The sequence below is a fragment of the Panicum virgatum genome, chromosome 9N (genome assembly GCF_016808335.1).
Source record: "Panicum virgatum strain AP13 chromosome 9N, P.virgatum_v5, whole genome shotgun sequence".
NCBI lineage: Eukaryota > Viridiplantae > Streptophyta > Magnoliopsida > Poales > Poaceae > Panicum > Panicum virgatum.
In genome coordinates this window covers 81,169,089-81,191,839 of record NC_053153.1, presented here as the reverse complement: position 1 = coordinate 81,191,839, position 22,751 = coordinate 81,169,089, and the positions used below count along the sequence as shown (strand labels likewise).

General features: G+C 45.9%; 2 protein-coding genes across 2 annotated transcripts; both read right to left on the bottom strand.

Annotated features, from left to right (window-relative positions):
• Positions 1 to 10,112: 10,112 nt before the first annotated feature.
• LOC120689776 lies at positions 10,113 to 10,764 on the bottom strand. Its single transcript, XM_039972175.1, has one exon. It carries the CDS (start codon positions 10,714 to 10,716, stop codon positions 10,438 to 10,440), a length of 279 nt encoding a protein of 92 aa, XP_039828109.1. The 5' UTR covers positions 10,717 to 10,764; the 3' UTR covers positions 10,113 to 10,437.
• A 5,636-nt stretch (positions 10,765 to 16,400) lies between these two features.
• Positions 16,401 to 20,129, bottom strand: LOC120692405. Its single transcript, XM_039975682.1, has 6 exons — positions 19,971 to 20,129; positions 19,089 to 19,206; positions 18,633 to 18,998; positions 17,496 to 17,949; positions 17,128 to 17,209; positions 16,401 to 16,779 (listed from the first exon to the last, which is right to left on the bottom strand). The coding sequence occupies exons 1-6, from the start codon at positions 20,007 to 20,009 to the stop codon at positions 16,576 to 16,578; spliced, it is 1,263 nt and encodes a 420-aa protein (XP_039831616.1). The 5' UTR covers positions 20,010 to 20,129; the 3' UTR covers positions 16,401 to 16,575.
• Positions 20,130 to 22,751: the final 2,622 nt, after the last annotated feature.

The following is a 22,751-nucleotide window of genomic DNA, read 5'->3' as shown; positions in this document are numbered from 1 at the left end:
ACTTCAGCATCGCCTGATATTTTGGAGCAATTTACTCAATTAATGGTCGATGGTCAAGAAAAGATACTTGCTACTGTTCAAAATATGATTGATAAGTCTTTAGGAAAGCAACCCTTGGCCAATGATAGTAGTGCTCCTATGTCTAGTGTTGCTGGTACTTTTCAAAATTACTCTATGCCTCCTGAATCATCGGCGATACCTGCACCACAGTACGGCATGCCGATGAATTTTTATGATGGTCGGAAACCTCCAGAGCAATACAATGCGAATGGAACGGTCAGACCGGTTGCACAAACAGATCAGACCGGTCTCAGTAGACCAGTTCCAACCGGTCAGACCGGTCCTGGTGCTCTGGTGGCGTATCAGTCGTCTCCTGAACCTATTGCTAGTATGCCTCTTGTTCAGGCTGATTTTAGCCGAACGAATGGGTTTACTGATTATGGTGTTCCTCCATACACCACTATGACTTATAATACGTATACTATACCTCCCCAAAGTTCGGGCTATTCATATGGTGCAATGCCAAACCATGGTTATTCGCAGCAAATACCATATACACAGCCGAATCATTCACCACAAATGCCGAATAGTTCTAGCGCCAATGTTCAGAGGCCAAATGATTCTTATTTTAATCAAATACTTGAGAAACATAAGAAAGATTTGGCTGTTATGTTTAAAGAGTCTGAGTCTTTCGACATAGAACTTAAGGATAAAACTCTTGTTTGTCAAAAACCATATCCTGAGAGTTTTGATTCCATACCATATCCTCAGAATTTCAAGGTGCCTGAATTTATTAAATTCACTGGGGATGATAGTAGGACTACATGGGAGCATGCTAGTCAGTTTAATGCACAAATGAGAATTTATGGGAGTCTTGATCATTTGAAAATTAGAATGTTTCCTTTGTCTTTAGCTGGCACTGCTTTTTCATGGTTTTCAGCATTAGCTCCTAATTCTATCCAAACATGGTCTCAATTAGAGCGTAAATTTCATGAGTATTTTTTCAATGGTGATAATGAATTGAGGCTATGTCATTTAACATCGGTTAAGCAAAAACATGATGAATTTGTTAGAAGATTTAGAGATACAAAAAACCGATGTTATAGTTTGGTTATTTCTGAAAAGGATCTTGCCGAATTAGCTCTTAATGGTTTGAGATCTCATATTAAAGAAAAATTAGAAGGATATGAGTTTCTAACCGTTAATCAAGTGTTGCAAAGGACTTTGCCTCAAGAAAGCCGAAGTAAAAATGCAAAATTTTAACCCGATCATCTTAGTATGCATATGCTACAAGGAGAATCTTCAGACGATGAGGGTAATGAAGTATATGCTGCTGAATTTGTATGGTCATCTAGTGATAAGCCCAGCACTTGTACTTCTTTAAATCCGATTTCTAAAAATCGGCAAGATGAGATTAAATTCACTTTTGATGTGACAAAGTGTGATAGAATTTTTGATGAATTGGCAAAGCTTGGGAAGATTAAGTTCTCTCACACTATTCCATCAACGGAGAAATTGAAGCGGCGTGCATATTGTAAGTTACACAATACTTTTTCTCATGCCACTAATGATTGCAATGTTCTTCGTAGACAAATACAATCGGCTATAAATGAAGGACGATTGGTTGTTCCTGCGATGCAAATTGATCAAAATCCTTTTTCCGTTCATACACTTGAGTTGCCAAATCCAAAAGTATTGATTCGGCCACATCAAGCCGAATTGTGTAAAGGGAAAAATGTGGTGGTTGGTGAGGAAAGGCATGAGAAAAAGGTGCTGCAGAGCAAGACTCCTCGAGTTGCAACAGAGGCTTCAACGCTCGGGGGGCAGGACAAGGAAAAAGGGGCCGATAGCGAGTCGACCGGTCTGACCGGTTCAAAAGGCGGTCTGACCGGTTCTAGAACCGGTCTGACCGGTACGCCCAGTAAGTCTGGGAATTCCTCCAAAAGCAAGGCCGAGTTTCAAGGACCTCTTGGCCAAATATGAGAAGGAGGGAACTGCTCAGTAGAGGCGATCAAGTAAAGTCAAATATATGAAGTCCTCAACGAAACATCAGGAGCAATCGGATTCTCATCCAAGACAAGTTGATACGCCATCCAATGAACCGGTTACTCCGTGGTATGGCTGGTTTCCATACTCTTATTTGCCTATGGATTATAGTAGGATTTATATGCAATCATATTATATTCAATATCATCCTATGTATCCAAATTATGCTTTACCACAAAGACCGGTTGTTTCTAGCAATGATCTGATCAAACATGATATTGATTGCAGCAAAGCGGATGAGAAAGGCTCAAAGCGAGACTCAAAATATTTACAGCCGAAGTGGTGTCCTTCAGGCTTGTCTCATATCCAGAAGAGAAAGTTACAGCGTATGCGCAAAAAGGAGACAATGGAGCAACAAATAGAGGTCGAGCCAAAGACATCAACAATCATGAAGAAGGTATGGCGGCCGAAACAAGTTGCTTCAACATCAACTTAAGCAAGATATGGCCGATAATTGTATATCGCCCTTAGCACAAAAAATGGCCGATGTAGTGTTAATCATCGCCCTTAGACAATTTTGGCTCAGAAGAATGTTTTTTGGCAAGCAAGCTTTACCAAAAAAATAGGGGGGCATATGTTGACAGCCAAAATTGGCACCAACCGGTCTGACCGAGCGGTCTGACCGGTCGAGGCACTGTGGCCTGTCCGGCTGGGACCGACCGGCCTGACCGGTCCAGGTAGAGTCCGAGTACAACTAGGATTTTTCATAGATTTAGATCTGTAAACAGGATTTGTTGCGGGATAAGTCCACCCACCCTATAAATATAAAGGGTCACGGCCGATTAGAAAATCCAATCGATCAAAACACATCAATACATTACTTTTCTTTATGTTTATTGTTTCAACTTTTATCTCTGAACCCTAGCTCCTTCCAACCCTTTTCTGCTGTTCTTCCTTCGTCTCCGCGACGTCTTAAGGCGTACTAGGTGGCCTGCCGATCCTAGAACAACCCTACGCGCGCTTGCCCTGACGGGGTTCCTCCCGGGCGAGCGTTCGTCGGATCTCGCCGTTCTGCACCGGCGAACCGGTCGGACTGGTTACCCCGACCGGTCTGAGCATCGGTGCTGCAATTGTGCCGTCGCTCACCGCGCGATCAAGCGCATAGTTTGGCGCCAACACTTCGTAGACGGCATTGACGGATGTGTTCATCAGCAGGCTGGAGGAAGCGAGCCGAGCCCCGGGATAGCGTTACGGCCGTCCTGATGCTAGAACTTCAAGTTTCAGTGGGAGTGGGACTATAATCATCTGAAGGTTGTCTCTGTTCAGATTTTAGTTAATCTGATATTTTCTAAACTTTCTGCATCTGTTAGTTGCACTAGCAACTGGAAATAGTTATCATGCTTGTCTGTGCAAGGCAAAAAAACGAAGCTCTATTTTAGTCCCTGTTTAGATCCCAAAACGCAAAATATAAAATTTTTGTAAATCGCTTGCATGGTGTACTAAATGTAGTCGAAAAACAAATCGCATTACACAGATGGATTGTAAATCACGAGACGAATCTAATGAGCCTAATCAGGACGTGATTAGACACTAAATTGCTACAGTGATTGTGGCGGAACCACCCAAACTAACTGGGCCCGGGTGCACTGATCTTGGTTGCTAAGCAACTCTGACCCAAATTGGCACTCACCGGTAGTTCCTCGAGTGAAGCCTCGATAAAAGCCACACTATTCCAGGATCAGCAGACAACACTCACACGAAGGTGAGCCCAAAGATTACAACACAGACAACTTCATACATCTCAGAGTGATTGCAGCGGAAAGGAAATTTATTACAAACCATGTTCAGAATAGTAAGTACTACAGAGTTCCATCTACTCAAATTATTCCAGTTTCATTGTTCAGCGGAAGCAGTAAAAGATAACTAGCGAAATACGTGACGCATCGATAAAGCCCGTACGAAAGCGTCACTCAGCGGGAGGGTGGTCAGCACCGGCTGAAGGACCATCCCACTCAATAGACCAACCCGGAGGCAAGGTACACGGCCAAGTAAGACTTGCAAATAGATCCTCAAAGTTAGTACCTGAAAAACAGTGCCACAAGCAAGGCTGAGTATACTAATACTCAGCAAGACTGACCCGTCACCGGATATAACATAGTCCGATAACTAGACATGCAAGGCTTTTTTTTTGGTTGGTGAGGTTTGTTTTGCCAAAAAATGCCGCTAAATGTTGATCCTTACTTTCATGTTTTACTTAGCCATATTCCAGTGGGATTAACCATTCTAAGTTTGCATCTAACTCTACACAAACATGGTAGAGCAACCATTTAATCATACAACAGTATTATCATCATCATGTTCCACTTGTTACTCTGTGTGACCGAAAACATTAAGCAATCTCATGCCGTGAGAGGCGGACGATTCTGAATCGGATTTCAACCTGGCCAGGGGAACCTAGACCACACGCATGGGGATCGACTTCGCTCCCACCCACGCTACTTTTCCCCTTTCTTTCCAGTCCGTGGATCCGGAACACCCTCCCCGACTACAGAGTCCGACCACTCTGTACCCGTACATCGCGACAAAAATATAAACCCTATTTCTACCAGGAGGGTGCGAGATCGTTCCACTCGCCGGTCCAATCAGGTACTTAAGCTTACCGATCACCATATTTCTCGGTATGTGGCTAGTACTTTCAAACGCCTAACGAAATGAGCCACACACCGCGACCTTAGCCATTTTTGACTACACCAGCGGGGTATCACAACTACACAACCCCGCCCGTTGTCCTTACATTTCAACAGGAATTAAAGTTAGTACAATTCCTATTTGCTCGCGAGAGGCAGGAAACCACTCGACTTCTACCGTACCTATTTAGCATGGCAACTAGTCGATAAAAGATCCGGTAACAAACATAGGTTTCTAGGGATCATGCATCTAGGATTTTCGATCAACGCCTAGAAAACTTAAATGTAGAAAACAAAATATTACAATACATTAATAAATAGATAGCGGAATGATAATTCGGAAAAATAGTGGGATTATGCTTCGGGGCTTGCCTTCTTGGGCACTGTCAGGCAGAAAAGCCGCTGGGGCTTGGCCCAGGTCTTGAGACAAGTTAACACAATTCAAATTGACCTCCTGATCCACACGAGAGTCCGCGGGCACCAATTCGTAGTCACCGTCCGCGAGATTGACCGCTTCTATATGCAATGCCAGATTATGAGTTATTCATGGATAACGATTTCTTTCCTTCACGATAAAGTTGTAGTTCAACAAAGTTAATTTAGTGATGATTTCATATTTCATTTCATGGGCAATCGTTTATAGAGTAGTAACCACAATTATGTTTCTTCATGAATGAGTGGGGGTTTTCGTTTTCGTTTTCAAATTCAACACATAGCATGCTTTCATTATTTCATAACAACAAAACTACTAATGAGCTATTGATGAGAAACTAAAGTAACACAGATCCAACTTAAGCATTCATGGTATAAATTTCAGTATTTAACCATAAAGCAAACTATAACTATTCATGCAAGTGGATGACTCTAGTTGCTTCACCTTTTTGTACAGAACGTTTAATATGGGTTATAGTGCTACAAATTTTACGAGAGCAACTTCATAGTATATACTCAGTACTGAAATTTTTCCAGATTTTATACACTTATACAACATGGGTGACAAAAAGAATAAAAACAACAAGCCATTAACTAAGATTAATTCTACAGAAAGTTTTGCTAGGGATATGGTTCTCAAATTTTTACCAGAGCCTATTCATGAGCTAAACATACTCCAGAAAAATTATCAAGATTTATAACCACCATATAGATTAGTTATGCATTTAACTTAACATGAATTAGCATAAATTCCTCAAGGTGCATTTAATTAGTAATGCATATGAACTTTTTATTACAGATAGAAAATACTCTAAACAAGATCATGTCCAAAAATAAAGACCAGTTACGTTGTAGTTTACTTAGAACAAAAATAGTAAATCTAGCCCTAAGATGCTAAGCATGATTATTCACCAAAGCAAAACTCAGTAACTGCAGCTAAAAATTTTTAGACAGGAACACAGAGATAAAAAGAGACTTCAGAAATAAATATAGATTTGTATGAGCATAAGAACTATATATGAAGAATTAAGTTGATTAAACAAGCATAAAACATGGTATATAGTAAATGAACTCTAATAAATCTGAAATTTATGGAGTAACAATATTTCAGTTATACATGTATGCAGTAAAAATTCCAGAGCAAGTTCATGTGCATATTTTCCAGTATTAAATCGAGAACGCTATCAACAGCTTAGAGAATCTTGACTGTTCCAACATGATAACTGTTTTGGTTGGGTGTCATATTTTTACTGTGATCTTATCATTCCATTAGTGATGACATATCCAAAAATCAAGGTCATTTGCTTAGTAGATCTTCATGAACATGCATAAGGTGGTTTTCTTATTCTTTTTCCCAGATTAAGTTCGGTTGAGTTTCTGCAGATGTGACTGTTACAAAATTTATATATTTTGTTACAAGGATTCCAGAGCAGTTGAGTTTACATTTTTCCGATTTTTTTGTGATTTGTTTCGCATTTTAGAAGTTCACTGGTATACATTGGAATACTTGCAGAAACACCCTTGAACGAAAAAAAGAATTTACAACCGGGTCCTTCGCCGGCCTTCTCCGCCGCCGCAGCTCGCCCGGTGGTGCTCTGCTAGGCAGGTCTTACCGGGGCTGCAACGGGGAGGCGCGTGGGAGAGTAGGGATCGAGGAACACCTACCCTGGTCGACGTTCGAGTGTTTGGTGCTCGGATTCGAGCTCGTCGGCGTCAATGGCGGGGCGGTTGTTCGGTCCGCCGGCGCTGGAGGTGAAGGAGGGCTCGGGGTAGGGGAACAGGGCGCGCACGAGCACGGCGTGAGCTTGTGGATGCTTCTGGGGTAGCTGTCGTGCTCGGTCTCCCTCGGAGCTGGCCGATCCGCGGTGAGCCCGAGCTCGCCGGCGGCGGCGCAGAAGAGGAACGGCGTCGGGAGGAGGTTTGGGTTCGATTCCGCGCGCGTGTAGTTTAACTAGGAGGTGGCGAAGCTGCTGCTGTGGTCGGATGGGACAATGTAGGGCTGGGTTAGCCGGTCCGCGCGAGTTGGATCTCGGCGGCCATGGCGGGAGGAGGAAGAAGGAGGAGAAGGCGCGCGACGATGGAGCTCTGGGGGTTCTTATAGGCCAAGGAGCTCCTGGGCGAGGGATGTAGCGACTGGGGGCGGTCGATTTGGCCCTGGCGACTCGACGGCGAGTGGGCGGAGGAGGCAGCGGCGCTGCGCCTGGCGGGGGTGTCGTGGCGGCTCGGGGAGGCGTCTGGGACGCGTGTGCGCTTGAGGAGGTGCCAAGAGGCGGGCCAGGTGGCGCTGGGGGACTTCCCGGGTCCATTTGGCCACGGGCGCGCGGTGGACGAAGTCCACCGGCGGCGTACGGCGGGCGGCGGGCGAAACAGAGCCAGCCGGGAGAGAGATGGAGATAGGGGCTTTTCTACGATTTCTGAAAATTCCAGGGACCTCTCGGTAATCTAAAAATATCTCCTCTTTAGAGGGCTCAAATGAAAAAGTGTTGAATACCAATTTTGCATAACTTTCCAAGATCTACAACTTTCGTGTTATGCAAATTTTCATTTGAAACTCACATTTTGAACTATTTGTCCATTTGTAAATTTGAACAAAAGGACTTTAGTTTTAATTAGTTTTTGACTTGATTTTGGTTGAAGTTCAATTGAGCACATGTCAATTGAAGTACCTCTCATGAGCCAACTAAAATTTTGTGCATATTTTTGAATTAAATTTTGAGTAGCTTTTCACTACTTTTTCTTTCTCCTTTAATTTCTTTTGTAGAATTTGCCTTTTATTTGCCCCTTTCTCTTTGAATTAATTTCCCAAATTTTTCTTTTTAGTTTAACTAAGGTACATTGATTGTATTTAAATGTACTGACACCTGAAGTGTCACAGTAATGATACAGTAAACATGCTCTAATGATGAATTAATTATGCTCATTAGATTCGCCTCGTAGTTTACAGACGAGATCTGTAATTAGTTTTGTGATTAGTCTATATTTAATACTTCAAATGTTGAAAATTCCCTTTCGAAAATACAAAATGATCTAAACAAGACTTTAGCTTTACCCCTAGTTTGTACTACTCTGTTTCCATGCTCGGTTCTAGTTAAATCGCCTGTGACTGCTGCGCCGGCAGTTCTGTTCTGCATCTCTGACGAATTCAACCAGGTTTTTCACTTGGCATTGCGACACATGAGACTGGATGGAAAATCATAAGAAGCAAGCGGTTCCGTGAGCATTTTGTTATATCGATATGGGAAATATTGAATGTTCTGCACATATTTCCGGCATGGTACGGTGACAGTGGTATATGGCACTTCAATTTATAAGGGCCGTGTTTAGATAAACGCAAAAAATTTTTGCGATGGAATCTTACTAATTTGAAGTATTAAATGAAGTCTATTTACAAACCTTTTGCACAGATGGGTTGTAAATCGCGAGACGAATCTAATTATGCTAATTAATCCATGATTAATCTATAATTAGCGGATGGTTACTGTAGCATCACTGTTGCAAATCATGGATTAAGTAGGCTCATTAGATTCGTCTCGCGATTTACAGCCCATCCATGCAAAAAGTTTTATAAATAGACTTCATTTAGTACTCCATGCATTTGTCCAAACATTCGATGTGATGTTTTTTTTGCGTTTACGGAGTTTACGGGTTGTGATCTAAACAGGGCCAGGATCATTTCCCTGATCCCGTGTTTATTCTAATAAGAGTGAAATGCATGGTAGGCCCTTAAACTTGTAGTGCTGTGTCAGATAGGTCCATCAACATTAAAAATGCATTTTTGGGTCCCTAATCTAATTGAGTCGTGCACCACAGGTCCAAAGCACCACTGGAGCATTTTTTTTGCCGACATAGCAGCGCCAACGTGGCGTCCACCTGGTATTGGCACACGTGAGGGGAGTGGGTTCTCTCTCCAACCGACGAGCCCCCTTTCCTCCCTCACCGGTGGCGAGCGGCGCACGCGGGCACGGCGGCGGGCGGCGCGGCCCCTTCCCCTGCTCTCTCCCATCTCCCTCTCCCGTCATGCCGCCCCGGCCATCCCCGGTGACGCCTCCCCGGCGCTCCTCCTTCCTCGGGCTGGCGAGCCGCGCCGCCACGGGTGAGCCGCACTGCCGTGCCGCCCCTCCCTCTCCCTTCCATCTCCCACGCTGAGCCGGACACCGGGCCGAGGAGGCGGCCGCCAGATCCAGCGAGGTGCCGACGCCCCTACCTCCCGGTCTCTCTCCTACGCCTCGGTTGTGGCACGAGCTCGGCGGCGGGCGGCGGCCCTCAAGCTCTGGCGCGGAGAGGATCCAGGAGCCCCTCCTCCTCCTCATTCCTCCCTCCGCCGGTGCCCCTCAGCCGAGGCCCCTTCTGGCTCCTCGAGCTCGGCTGGAGCAGCGGCGGCCCGCCATGGCGGACCTCGAGCTCCTTCCTTTCTTTCCTCCTTCCTCCCTCGGCGGCCATGGCGGGTCCACCCTCCTTCCGCCCTTGGCGCCGCATGGCGAGGCAGAGGCGTGGCGGCCGGCCATAGCGGCGCGGCGGTGGAGACCATGGCGGCGCGGCGAAGGCCCGGCCTCGGCGGAGGCCCGCGCGCGACGTTGCAGGCCATGGCCGCGCGGTGGAGGCCATCCCGCGGCGGCGGGATCCGAGCTCGGCCTCCTCTTCCACTCCCTCTCTAGCGCCTTCCTCTCTTTCTCTCTCCCGGCCACGTTGGTTGGGACGGCACGCGGGCCAACCTACTCCCCTCAGGTGCGCCAATACCAGGTGGACGCCACGTCGGCGCTGCCACGTCGGCAAAAAAGTGCTCCAGTGGCGCTTTGGACCTGTGGTGCACGACTCAATTAGATTAGGGACCCAAAAATGTGTTTTCAAAGTTGATGGACCTATCTACAGCACTACAAGTTTAAGGGCCTACCATGCTTTTCACTTTTCTAATAATAAGCATTGACGGCTCGGATGGAGCTCAAAATCAGAAAAACTGCGTAATTTTTCTAGCTCCCATGGCATACATACGTACCCATATCTCGATCCCAAATAGTATATATAAATATAATCGATGAAAAGCTTATTATGGAAGTATGGAACCATTGCTGAAGGTAATAAGCACGTCAATTTTCTTTTCAGACTCCGTGTGATTATGGTCTACTTCCTACCTAGGATATATGATCCCAACAATTAATCCCAAATATTCACATAATAAAAAAATAACAAAATGGGAACGAAGCAGTGGCAGAAGAAGAAAAATCTGGTGGTGCGCGCAACGCATCCTGGCTGCAGGTGCCAATCAATGGCGGATCTGCGTGCACATCCGCATGCAGCGCCTGAGCCGAGGCCGCCGGATCGGATCGAATCACAATCAGCGATCGGCGGCGGCGGCGGGGCGCGGGCGGAGGATGCGGCAGCGCTCGGAGACCTTCTGCTGGAGGTAGTAGGGATGGAGCGGGTGGTCCGGCGCGAGGAAACCCCAGCGCCGGCCGTTGCGCGTGATGCTGAGCAGGCGCAGCAGCAGCTTCTCGGTGAGGTCCCCGTCCCGGTCCCGCGCCACGCAGCGCGCCACCCGCTCGATCCGCCGCTTCTCCTCCGCCGACAGCGACGGCGCCGCGCGGTGGTCCATCGCCGCCGCCGACGTCTCCATGGATGATCGTATAAATATATCGAGATGAATGGGAGGAGCGAGTCGTCGGGGTCGGGGTTAGGAGCGATCGATCGTGTGCGCTTCAGAGCGCGCTATATATAGGACAAGGAGGAGCGAGGGATCGGAGGCAGGCAGGCGCAGCGCAGCACAGCACAGGTGGCTCCAGCCTTGTACTCTACTCGTATGGTATGGTATGCAATGCATGCGTGGGTCATGGCGTGGGTGGATAAAGGCGATACAGAAACGGAAGAACGTCTCCTATTCATGGGGGAGAACAGAATACAGGAGCTGTTGGGATTTGCGCGTGGTCGTGCGCCTGGGCCTGGTGGGCTCGGTCTCGTGGAAGTTGTGGGGATTGGCTGAGGAGGCCCTTTTTCTATTTTTTTATTTCCTAAAAACGTTTTTTACAGAAATATATTTTTAGTTTCACAATTTACAGTTTTATACCCCTGTCGCCCCCTACCGGGCGGGAGGGACCTATATGTAATTAAAATTTGAGTTCTAATCCATGGAGGCCCCTACCGCCCGGTGGAGGGATGGCAGGCAGGCCGACCGCCCGGCAGGGGGCAGCAGGCTCCCCCCAATATAAAAGCTGAGGTCTCCCCCACACCTGCATTTGCAGCAAACAACATCCATAGAGGGAAAAAGGAGAGACGTGGGGTGAGGGAGGGAGTTGCAACAGCGAAACCCTGCTGGATTTTAGATCCGAACCGCAGGTAACCAATATTTCTCAACTTTGTCATTCTAAATTTTTTATATTTTTAATTCTGTGATTAGTGTTTTTTATAATTGTAACCGCTTAGGGTTCGGATTAGTGGTTATAATTGAAGCCGTACCATGGTTTTAGAAACTAGTTTAATTAAAATTAAGTTTTTGAATGGCCAGATATGTCGAGCAATGTGGCGTTTCAAGTTCATTACGGTGATTTCTATAGAATTACTCGTGATTCCTATGGAGTAAATCTATCAGCATTGGAACGAAGACAGTGCAGTCTAGATAAACCCCTAGAGAGGAGTTTTGGTTCCATACGCAAATGTCTTCATGGGAAGTTCAATGTGAATCCAAAGACTCATTTGCTTACGGTTCATACCGTGACTTTCTGGGAAACAAATGGAGATTTCTGGGAGTTGACGCTTATAAGTAGTACGGAAGAATGAAAACATTACATGCACGCAGCTCTTCAAAGAGGGTGGCCTCTTGCAATGGTAATTCAGATTCACCAGAAGGTCGGTGATTTAGGTGAAGGATCAACACACACAACATATGACTGGAATGAAGAGTTGGAATAGGATAAAGAAGAAGAGAACGTACAAGCTCCAAAACCAGAACCACAAGGTTTAGCAGTTGAAGACAAGCGGATACCTAGAATTGTGGAGGACATGTAGAAAGAAGACCAGGATGCAAAAATAATAGAGCAATGTGGGGACTCATCGGACGATGAGGACGATGAGCGCTTCCCAGTGCTAGGTGAATGGCGTGAAGATGGTTTTGGGAATCCAGTGGTACAAGATATTAGATGTCCGGAGTTTGAATACAGAGTGAATGAGGTCATACAAGGGGCAAAGTATCGTACCATTGAAGATGTGAAGAATGCTGTGAAGATCTGGGCTATATCTCTGAGGAAGGAATTCAGAGTGTTGAAGTCTAGCATCAAAGAATACGAGGTGAGGTGTGCAGATAGAGACTGTACATGGCGAGTGCATGCCTACAAGGGGAAGTTCAAAACACACTGAGAATGTTCAATTGTTACACCACATACTTGTAGATTGACAGGTGTTGTGGGACATCACCATAATATCACATCTACTTTCGTGGCCAAGAAGATAAATGGGGTGATTCTTGACAAAATGGATTACGAGCCTGCATTGATAATTAGGAACATTGAACAGAATTTCCAGTATGTGATCAGCTATGCAAAGGCTTGGCGGGCTAAACAAAAAGTGTTTGAGATGCGGTTTGGCATTTATGAGGCTTCATATGACAACCTACCTCGTATGCTTGAAGCAATTGTGCACAGAAATTCTGAAAGTGATTTTGATACATACAGTGTACCGAGCTTGTCAGGGGACCAAGTATTTTGCTGCGAGCTTTCTTCTGCATTGGTGCATGTGTGAGGGCCTTCATTTACTCCCTTCCTGTTATGTGTATTGACGGCACTTTCCTGACGGGGAAATATAAGAAAACAATATTGACGGCGATCGGCATTGATTGCAACAAGCAGATAGTTCCCATTGCCTTTGACTTTGTTGATAATGAGAACACAGAAAGCTGGTACTGGTTTCTTGAACGTCTAAAGAATCACGTTGTTGCTAGAAGGCCTAATGTTTGCCTTATCAGTGATAGGCATGCAGGTCTCCTTGCAGCTATAAGGCAGCTCCAAGAAGGTAGTCCATTTTCACCTCCTATATGGCCAGATGTTGTCAGTAGGTGGTGTGTGAGGCATATGGCTGCTAATTTTTATGAGCGGTTCAAAAATAAGGATCTGATGAATTTGTTCAAGCGATTGTGCACTCAGAATCAGCAGAGAAAGTTCGATGCTTTGTGGGGTATAATTGATGACATGAGCGCCGAATTGCTTAAGAGCCAGACCTCATCATACAACAGGAGACGTTCTACAGATTCATTAGTTCGAGCTGATAAACCATTTACACAGTGGATTGATGGTGCACCTAAAGAGAAGTGGTCACTTCTGTATGACACAGATGGGAGGCGTTACGGGATCAAGACGACCAACCATGCTGAGTGTTACAATATGGTAATGCGTCGTGTTCGTGGATTTCCTCTTGTTGGCATTGTTGAGTTCATCATGTATGGATGTGTAAGGTATTTTAGGGAGAGGTATGCATCAGCCGCTTCCTTACTTCATGATCCAGGAGTGCGTTTTTGCGGAAGGGTCAATGAGTACATGGAAAAAAAGATGGAAAATGCTCGATTTCACTCAGTTATATCGATGGGCACAAAAGAGCAAAGGTTTGAGGTATCATGCAGGGACAGGACCGGACAGGGTGTCCGCAGACAAAGGGTAATTCAAGAAGTTTTGATAACCATTGACGGGAGGGTGTTCTGCAGATGCCAGAAGCCAAAGGTGCATTACTTACCATGCTCCTATGTCATCGCGGCTTGTTCTGTATCTGGGTTAGATGATGCATCATATGTTTCTCACTATTTCACAAAGGAAGCCGCTGCACAGACTTGGTGTCATGAGATATACGGCATCGGTATTCTAGGACCATTCACTCTACAAAATTCCCATCCAATGCTCATCCCAGATCCAGTTATGAAGAGGGGCATAGGCCGACGGCAGACGCGTCGTATCCAGAACGGAATGGACGAGTCCGAGGTTGGAAAGAAGAAAAAACGTTGCAACTTGTGTGGAGCATACGGTCACACTTACAAGAAGTGCCCACAGCTTTCAGTACCCACTGCTGCTGCCGAGGCTGGACCTTCCGGGAATCCGATGGATGGATCGGCTCCACCTACAAGAATTCGCCGCATCTAGTTGTGCACGCAACAGCTTGCAATATATTTGTGTGTACGAAACTATGTGTATTATGTATATACTATGTCTAGATGTCTTGTTTAATTAGTTGGCAGTGCGTATTTCTCTCGAATTTGGTTGTAACGAATGAAACCTTCAATGTAATATGTTATGTGGTATTTTGTTTAACGTTCTATTTATATTTTGTTCATTGTATCTTATGTGGTATTGTATCATAGAGCCACACAAGGTTCAAGATTCACAAATAAATATAATCATTGCAATCAAATATAGCAAACATATAAGTATTGCTATTAAAGGTACAGGAGGTCTGCCGTCCCGTCACAATTTATATCACAATCTAAAACCGATGAACATCATATGTTATAAATCATGTCATGAAATCATCTAGGTCGTCATCCCAGTTGACAGATGATGGTGCTGCAGTTGGTGTAGCGTGACTTGACGAACCTCTCGACTTTTCCTTTCTCTCTTTTCTGGTTCTAGGTTCATGTAAGGGGGACAAACATCATGTGTTGGAGGCCATGGTTTTGGGGGCATGAAGTCATCCATATCATCATCCCAGTTAACACAAGTTGGTGCTTGAGGTGGTGCAGCATTACTTGACGATGAGGAATATCATGTGTTGGAGGCCATGGTTTAGGGGGCATGAAGTCATCCATATCGTCATCCCAGTTAACACAAGTTGGTGCTTGAGGTGGTGCAGCATGACTTGACGAACCTCCGATCATCTGTTCTTACGGAGGCCAAGAACTATCACCCGAAGATCTTCTCCACCTCCTTCGTCTAGTTTGCGGCATAAATCCACCGAAGATACATACCAATTTATGGAAATTTGGTATCGATTTGTTAATCAACTCCGTGTCCTCGGGGTAATCCTAGTATATAATTACACAATAATTTTACTATTTCGTAAATATGGATTACAAATGACCAGACAGTTTTAGAACTGAATAAGAGTTACCTTAATATGCATCTCATACACCTCTGACCGCATCCATATCTTACAAGTATTTTGTAAGAATCCAATAACATTAGGATGATTCGCTAGTTCACATACCCTCATGTATATATTCCGACGTTCTAGCAGGTGTTCCTTTACATCTTGCGTTGTAATACCTCGAAATAATGTGAAATCTTTAAACTCAACTAATTTTGACAACACCATCTCTATCGTACCATCCGCTAATACATCCAACTTCTTACTGATTACAAGATGTGTCATGATCTCAAGTATTATACTAGATTTTTCTTCGGTCCATGAAAATCCTTCAAAATTGGAGACATCCATTGCCTTATAGTGCAATATTTAGAAACAAGTTTAATACTATATTTCACTATCCCAAAACTTAATTCTATTTTAATTTATAATTAATTTAGAAACAAGTCTGTAATAAACTGAAATTTTAATACTGAAATAAAATTTTAATACTATAGCATTAATTAAATTAAATTGCTTTACAATATTAATGGATTCATACGTAACTTACCTGCAGATCACAAGTGCGGAATCCGGCAGGACTTCGCTGTTGCAACTCCGTCCCTCACACCACGTCTCTCCTTTTTCCCTCTATGAATGTTGTTTGCTGCAAATGCAGGTGTGGGGGGGGCCTCAGCTTTTATATTGCGGGGGAGCCTGCCGCCCCCCTGCCGGGCGGTCGGCCTGCCTGCCGCCCCTCCACCGGGCGGTAGGGGCCTCCATGCAATAGAACTCAAATTTTAATTACATATAGATCCCTACCGCCCGGCAGGGGGGGCAGGGGGCCGGCCGCCAGTGCCGGGCGGCGGCAAGGGGCCGGCCACCCCGCAGACGGGCGATAGGCCCCCTGCCGCCCTCTGCCGGGCGGTAGGGATATAGAACTGTAAATTGTGAAACCAAAAATATATTTTTGTAAAAAATATTTTTAAAAAATAAAAAAATAGAAAAAATGCGGCTGAGGAGCCTTCCTTCCTTGGAGCCCATTCATTCACGTCCTGGAGACCAATCATGGGCCGAGTTTGCATAGGCCCAGCTCCAAATATCATCCACCGGCCCGGGGCCCGTTTTGTCTGCCAGGCTCGGCTCGCACAAAATTGACATGACCCAAGCAGCGTGAGTCTCGCTCGGGGACCCGCCGCCGGCAATTCTCGCCGGAGATACGCCGCCGCCTCTCGGGCAAGAGCTCGTCGCCATTCCTCTCGAGAGTACGAAATTTGGGTATATTTCAGATCTGAGGAATCAGGACGACAAACACTTGGCATTCCTTGCTGAGAAAGATGAGCCCATTTTCTCGCGTTGCATTACAAGGTCGCGCGGGCCAACAAATTTTCAACCTCACCCAGACATGACGGATCATTGCTATAGGAGTCGAGGTGAGCATTCAGAGGCACCAGCACCAGCAGGAGAAGGAGGATGGCGCGTGCCCGGTTTCCCGGATCTGAGCTGCCAGCTCCTCTGTCCGCGCTGCCTCTTGGCTCCTCCTCACCTCCGCGGCCTCCCTCTTCGCCTCTGCTCGGTGGCTTACTGCTGCCAGCTTGTTGGCCAGCCTGTCCTTCTCCCGCGCTCGTTTTCGTTCTATCTTGGCCTGTATTCAGAGGAACGTTCAGTAAAAATCTGCAGACTGAGTTTCTCTTCATAAGGTTCATTCTTGTCCAGCACAAGACGTTGGAGCTTGGAAGTGCTAATGATGCAGACATCTAGTGGGCACTAGCAGGCAACACATAGAATGTTCCGGAGACTAATTCAGGCATGGTATACAATATTAAGTTCCAGATTCAATCTTATTAAAGGATAATGAGATTTTTCAAGAGTGATGGTGCTTTATTGGGGTTCAGTTATCGCTTATAATGGAAACTGCATATATACAAGCTCCAAGTAAATGTTACGTCTATGGTACCTAGATTATGAAGTAGCAAAGAAATCAAAATTTTACCTCTATCCTCTTCATTTCAGCTTCAATTTTCGCTTTCTGGTGATTTTCCCAAGCTTGGATCTTTGCTTCCTCCCTGTGGAACCTACATAAGTTCAAGGATTGGAGAAATAATTAATTAGAAACTCCAAAAAAATTTTTGCAATCCTCCATTTCACGTGGCTTGTAATCCACACAACTTGCAGGTGTATACCATATTAATTTTACTATTGTTGGTTAGTGTCGCTTTTTTCATGCCATGTAGTCAGTATTTTGTATCAAAACTTCCATTCTTTTGATAGCAAAGCATACTAATCATTCGTGTGTTCAAGCAAACAAAGATATACGAAGATAAGAAACAGATGAAGTTAGCCAACACGGATCAAATATACCTTGCAAGGTACTTTGCCTTCTCTGCCTCCTGCCAATCTGTAGCTCGAGCCTCCTTGTTGATATCGACAACCTTATTGGTTGTACTACTTGTGAGATGTGCGGTGGCTTTCTCTTCCTTACTTGCCCATGCAGCTATTGTAGTCTTGCCTAACCTTTGGCCAAGATCCATAATTTCCTGTCTCGTATTCATTTGTAGCTCCTCCTCAGACATATCCTTCTTGTTAGAATCAATATTACTTAAACTGAATTCAGTGGTATGTTGCGGAGTTGGTGTCCGAGAGGATGTTGGACTAGATGCGATGATAGGCGTCCCAGTCCGAGAAGGCTCCTGGCTCGCAATTGGAGTCATTTCTGTTCCCATGTCCCTCATCGAGACTGATCTAATTGCAGTCTCTGGTTCATCGACTATTGGAGGAATTTGTGCAGGTTTAAATAAATCCAACTGAATGAGACCTGAAAATAGAGTGTAGCATAAATTTTCATCTAAAGCGCACTGAAATGTACCGATATTCCAATAATATAGAAACTTACGAAACTTAGTTCTTTAAAATATCTGTGAACTTTTAAATCACAGCAGCTATCATCTAATAAGAGAATGATGTAATATGCCTGAAATATATCCTGATCTGAAAGATGTTTCTCCTTGTAGTCATTTCCCAGATGGAAATAAGTAATGCATTTATTTAGTGAGCAGATTTAAGCAAATCTGACTGTCGTCATCTTTATGTACTCCGTATTTGTTACAAAAAATTAAGAGATGGTAAATAAATTACAAGTTTTACTTTTTAAGGGCCGAAGAGCCTGCCATGATGAAAAGGACAGCTGAGCATCAAAGCCAGACTTTTCTGCACCAGCAACTCATGATGCTACACTTTACCTCTACCCAATTCAACCGCTCTAACATTTCAAATTTGGCAACCAAATATTATAAATAATCCTTAGCACAACCCTGCACGCTACATTGTAAGCGACTACTGATTATTCAACATCCAAAGTAGTAAAGCACGTCATGCAAATAGGCTGAAATCCAATGGCATTAATCAGAAATATGGTCCTCACAAGTCGCTAGGATAATATATCATACTATATGAGTTGAAACATCTAAAAAACGATAGGATGGCAAAGTTCATGCTTACCATCTGAATTCTTAACCAAGGGTCCAGTGCTAATGGGCGCATCCGCGACCACCTTAGCAACGGCTGGTGGGCGGCCTCCATGTTCAGGAAATGCCAATGACGACTTCTTTGGCACAGTCCCAGTGGCAGGCCCCGGGCGGCCTGTACGGTTTGACGTCGGGCTGGAAATCCATTTCTCGGCGTCGTCCCACTTCGAAGGAGTTGGCCGGGAGAACGGCGGCAGCAACGCAGCCACCGCCGAGGACCTCTTCACCGTCGGCGGTCCCGATGAGCTGCTCTCGGAGTCGAAGCTATCGTCGTCCAGAGCTCGGTTTCTTGATCTGTGACCACTGTTGCTCGACATGGAGGTGGAGCACTCCAAGCTCCCTGTCGACACATTCAGTATTCAGTTAGCGTTCAGCAAATGGTAAAGGTTGAATCACGAAGCAGTTTGATGATTGTTCAGACGGGGCTTACTTCGGTCGTCGAGCTCGCCGGAGTCGTTAGCCTCCGGTGATGTGTCATCGCCGCTGCGCTGGTGTTTCTCTAGCCCGCGAAGCATTGCTCGTAGCTTAGCTGGAGAGAATCCACCGGACTGGAGCAGAAGAAATGAGTTGGTGAGGCAGCAAGAACGAAGAAAGGTGAAATGTGGCGGGGCGGACGAAGAACCGAATAGGTGAAATAGAGGAAAGGAGGCGAATCGAACCAACAAATTGTCAAATTAGAACAAAAAAAGCTGGAATCACAACGGAACGGACAAGAAGATCCCAGCTTTTTAGTGAAGTGTGCACTGAAACGCCCGACCTATCCCAATCCCATCTTTGCAACCGCCAGCAATTGATAGCTACGGAACAGAAGGCAACACCAAATTTGAGAACAACAGTGACGAGTAACATCAGATTGCAGGACAAAGCTGCAACTTTTCGGCGAAATGCGCGTCAAATTTAACCGCACAAGTACCAAAGCGCCAGCCGAATTCGAAAGAAGAACGGAGAAGGAAAAAAGCACTGCAAGGAATCTGTCCAAACGGTAAAAATCCTGAACTATCATCGAGTTCAGCAACGACAGGCGTGCCTTCTTTCCGAGAACTAATTATTAAAAAGTCACACCTCAAGAAACATAAACAGTATGGAAAGCCTCACACTTTTGTCTAATAACATCACGAACCCAAGACGAGCAAGCAAGAGCCAAGAAGGCGCGAAACTTAACAAATCGAACGAGAACATCTGTGCCAATGCCAGGTTCCACTCGATCTTGTAACCCTACCCAACTCGGCATCAGGACGAGGACCCAAGCAAGATCCGGAAATGAAGCACTCAGAAAATCAAATTCAGACGGGGATCGCGGCAAGGTGCGCACCTGACGGGAGGGCGGCTGGTGGATGCGCTCGTAGTCCATCAATGGCGGACTCTGAATCAGTGGCGGGGCCAGGTAGAGTGGGAGCTGGGGAGGCCGGATGAGGAGAGGAGAGGAGACGGCCGCCGAGACAGGAAGCTCAGGGCATGTAAAATGGTGTAGGCAGCTGTCATTTATAAGTGCTTTGTATATATCACATTGACAATAAAATAGACAACTCATACAATGATTTGTCTATTATGCTGTCTTCAAAGCATTTAATTCAAACATAGATCTATATATCATAACGATCAAGTATAAATTATATCTCTATGTGGTATTTTGTTGTTTGTTCTACAGAATATATGTTCTATGCTAGATAATATAATAGAGTTGCAATGTAGTTTTATATTTAATTTCATTCTCTTCATACATGACTAAAGATTTTATTTGTAACTTCAGCATTCTACAAGGACTATTTCACAAAATAACTAGGGGTTATATTGTAAAAATACCAAAAATATCTTCTCATCCTCATCGTCTCCATCCATGAGTGGTCCTCTCCATCTCTCTTCGACTCTCCAAGCAGCAGGGAGGAGCGAGGCTAATGTGACCGCCCTCTCTCGACTCTTCCCCTTTCCTCTTTGCTATAGTTGAAAGAGGCGACAGGGAGGGCGAGCGTCCCCGCCCCGCCGGCGGTCTCTCCCGCCTCCGATGGTCTCCGGGGCGTCGCGAGGTGGTGGAGACCGTTGGCCTCCTGGCGGCTGGTGGTGGTGGGGTGGGTAGTAGCTTAAGTCCTAGGGTTTCTAGGGTTAGGTTTCCGGCGTCGACGTCGAGGCGGCGGCGGCGTCGTCATCAAGGAATAACGTCCTCCCGTGCTCTCCCCCGTCTCGATGGCGTTCCGCTCCGGCGCCGTCGACGGGCGCATGGAGGAGGGGCTCCCGGTGTGGATCCCCTGTACAGGAGTCCATGGGCAACGGCTCGTCGTGAGGTGAGCTCGTTGTCCTTTTGTTTCATGGTGGAGAGGCAGCTTTGGGTTGTGCGGAAGGCAAGAGAGTGGAGCTGCAGATTCGGGTTCTGCGGCGGCGTTGGTCGGCACAGGCGAGTCTGCCTTCACGGTCACCAGGGCTTGGGGCGCGTCCCCGACCGATGGTTCTTCAGCGTTTGCTTTGTCTCGTCCAAGATGGCGGGCGTCTACTGCGGTTCTGCTAAAAGCCTGCTGGCGATGGAGCTCCGGTTGTCCAATGGCTCGCGGCTTCCTGCGACGGCCACCGTCATCGGATGCTGGGGGTTTCGGCCTGCAGGGGTTCCAAGGGTTGGTTTGCATTTTCTTTGTTTTCTAGGGATCTGTGTGCTAGTAGGTCGGAGAAGCTGTACTCTGTATCCTTTGATGATGTACATGTATTTATACGCATCTTTGTACGGTTTCCTTAACTAGAAATACAGGTATGTTTACTCAAAAAAAAGCAGCAGCGCACTGGCAGTGGCAGCAAGACCTCCACCGGCAGCGGCACAAGCAGCCGCAAGACCTCCACTGGCAGCAGCGCAAGCAGCAAGGCGTGGGCACGTCGAGCTCGGCATCAACAGCCAGGTCTCCACCGGCAGCGGCGCGAGCAGCAAGGCGTGGCGAGGGCTGTGCGGCGGCCGGCAGGCTCGGCACCAAGCGGGTGGCCGGGGAAGAAGATGTAGGTGCGCACACGAGATCCGTAGAAGTCATCTCTGAACTGCAACCATGCATACAACGGGGGAGCGCCCGTCGATTTGATTTGGGAGCACGAGCCGGTGCCGTCGTCTCGCGCCGTGGTCTCGCAAGACGACCGCATCGCCCGGTTCGTGAGTTAATGACCCTCGCTAATCGCAATAAACCAGATACAGACGACGTATTAATGGCCATTGTACATGCCCTTAAGTGGGGATCGGGGTCCGTGGACTTGTGATTTCGTGATGTCCAACTGCAATATTATAGTGGTAGTGCGCTTAGTGGCGGTGGGATTTATTAATGCTCGTGTGGAGTATTAGCAGCAGGAGTTTGTGCGTTAGCAATTGCAAGCAGAGATATATTTGGTTGGATCCATTCCCCCTATTTCGTGACACAAGAGAATTCTTTCTTTGTTGTTGTTGCGTGTTTGGATGGGAGCGAAAATTCAGAATTCTTGTACAAACATCAAGGGAAAGAGAATGTGCTCCTGGGACCAAAGGCACCTACTCCGTAGCATCATTTTGCATCTTTTACTGCTGGCTGAGGTGAATTTGGTTTCCATTTCAGTACTTTTTTCGTTGGAAAAAAAGGAAATAATACGTTTGTTTCATAGTTTTTAATAACACAAAAATCTGACAACAAGCGAAGTGAAAGCACATTAGTAAAGAAACTGATCGTGGAGGAACATCTTTCTCGAGCTGTTCACCTTTGCCACTGCAGGAAGCAAACGCAGCAGATTACGTGCGCCGCGGTCTGCACGCAGCAATTGCTCTGAACTTCTCTGAAGCCAAGCAAGTCGGATAACGTCCGCTGCTGCAGCTGCTGCCGTTTCCGGGTTCTCAGAACGAAGCAAATTTAAAATTTTCTCCCTTTTTTTTCTACCACAAATTTTACTGAATGGCCCTGCAGCTATAAAATAACTAGTACTACACTGTGGTTATTGGTAAAAAAAGGATCTGGAAATTTTACTCTTGCTACCAATGGAGGAAGCTGTGTGACACTGACAGGGAAGGCACGTGTGGAGCGTACAATCTGAATCTGAGCGTTGGGCTAATCAATCGAATTCCTCGTCCATTTGGCACGTACTAGGAAAAACTTGGAGAGGT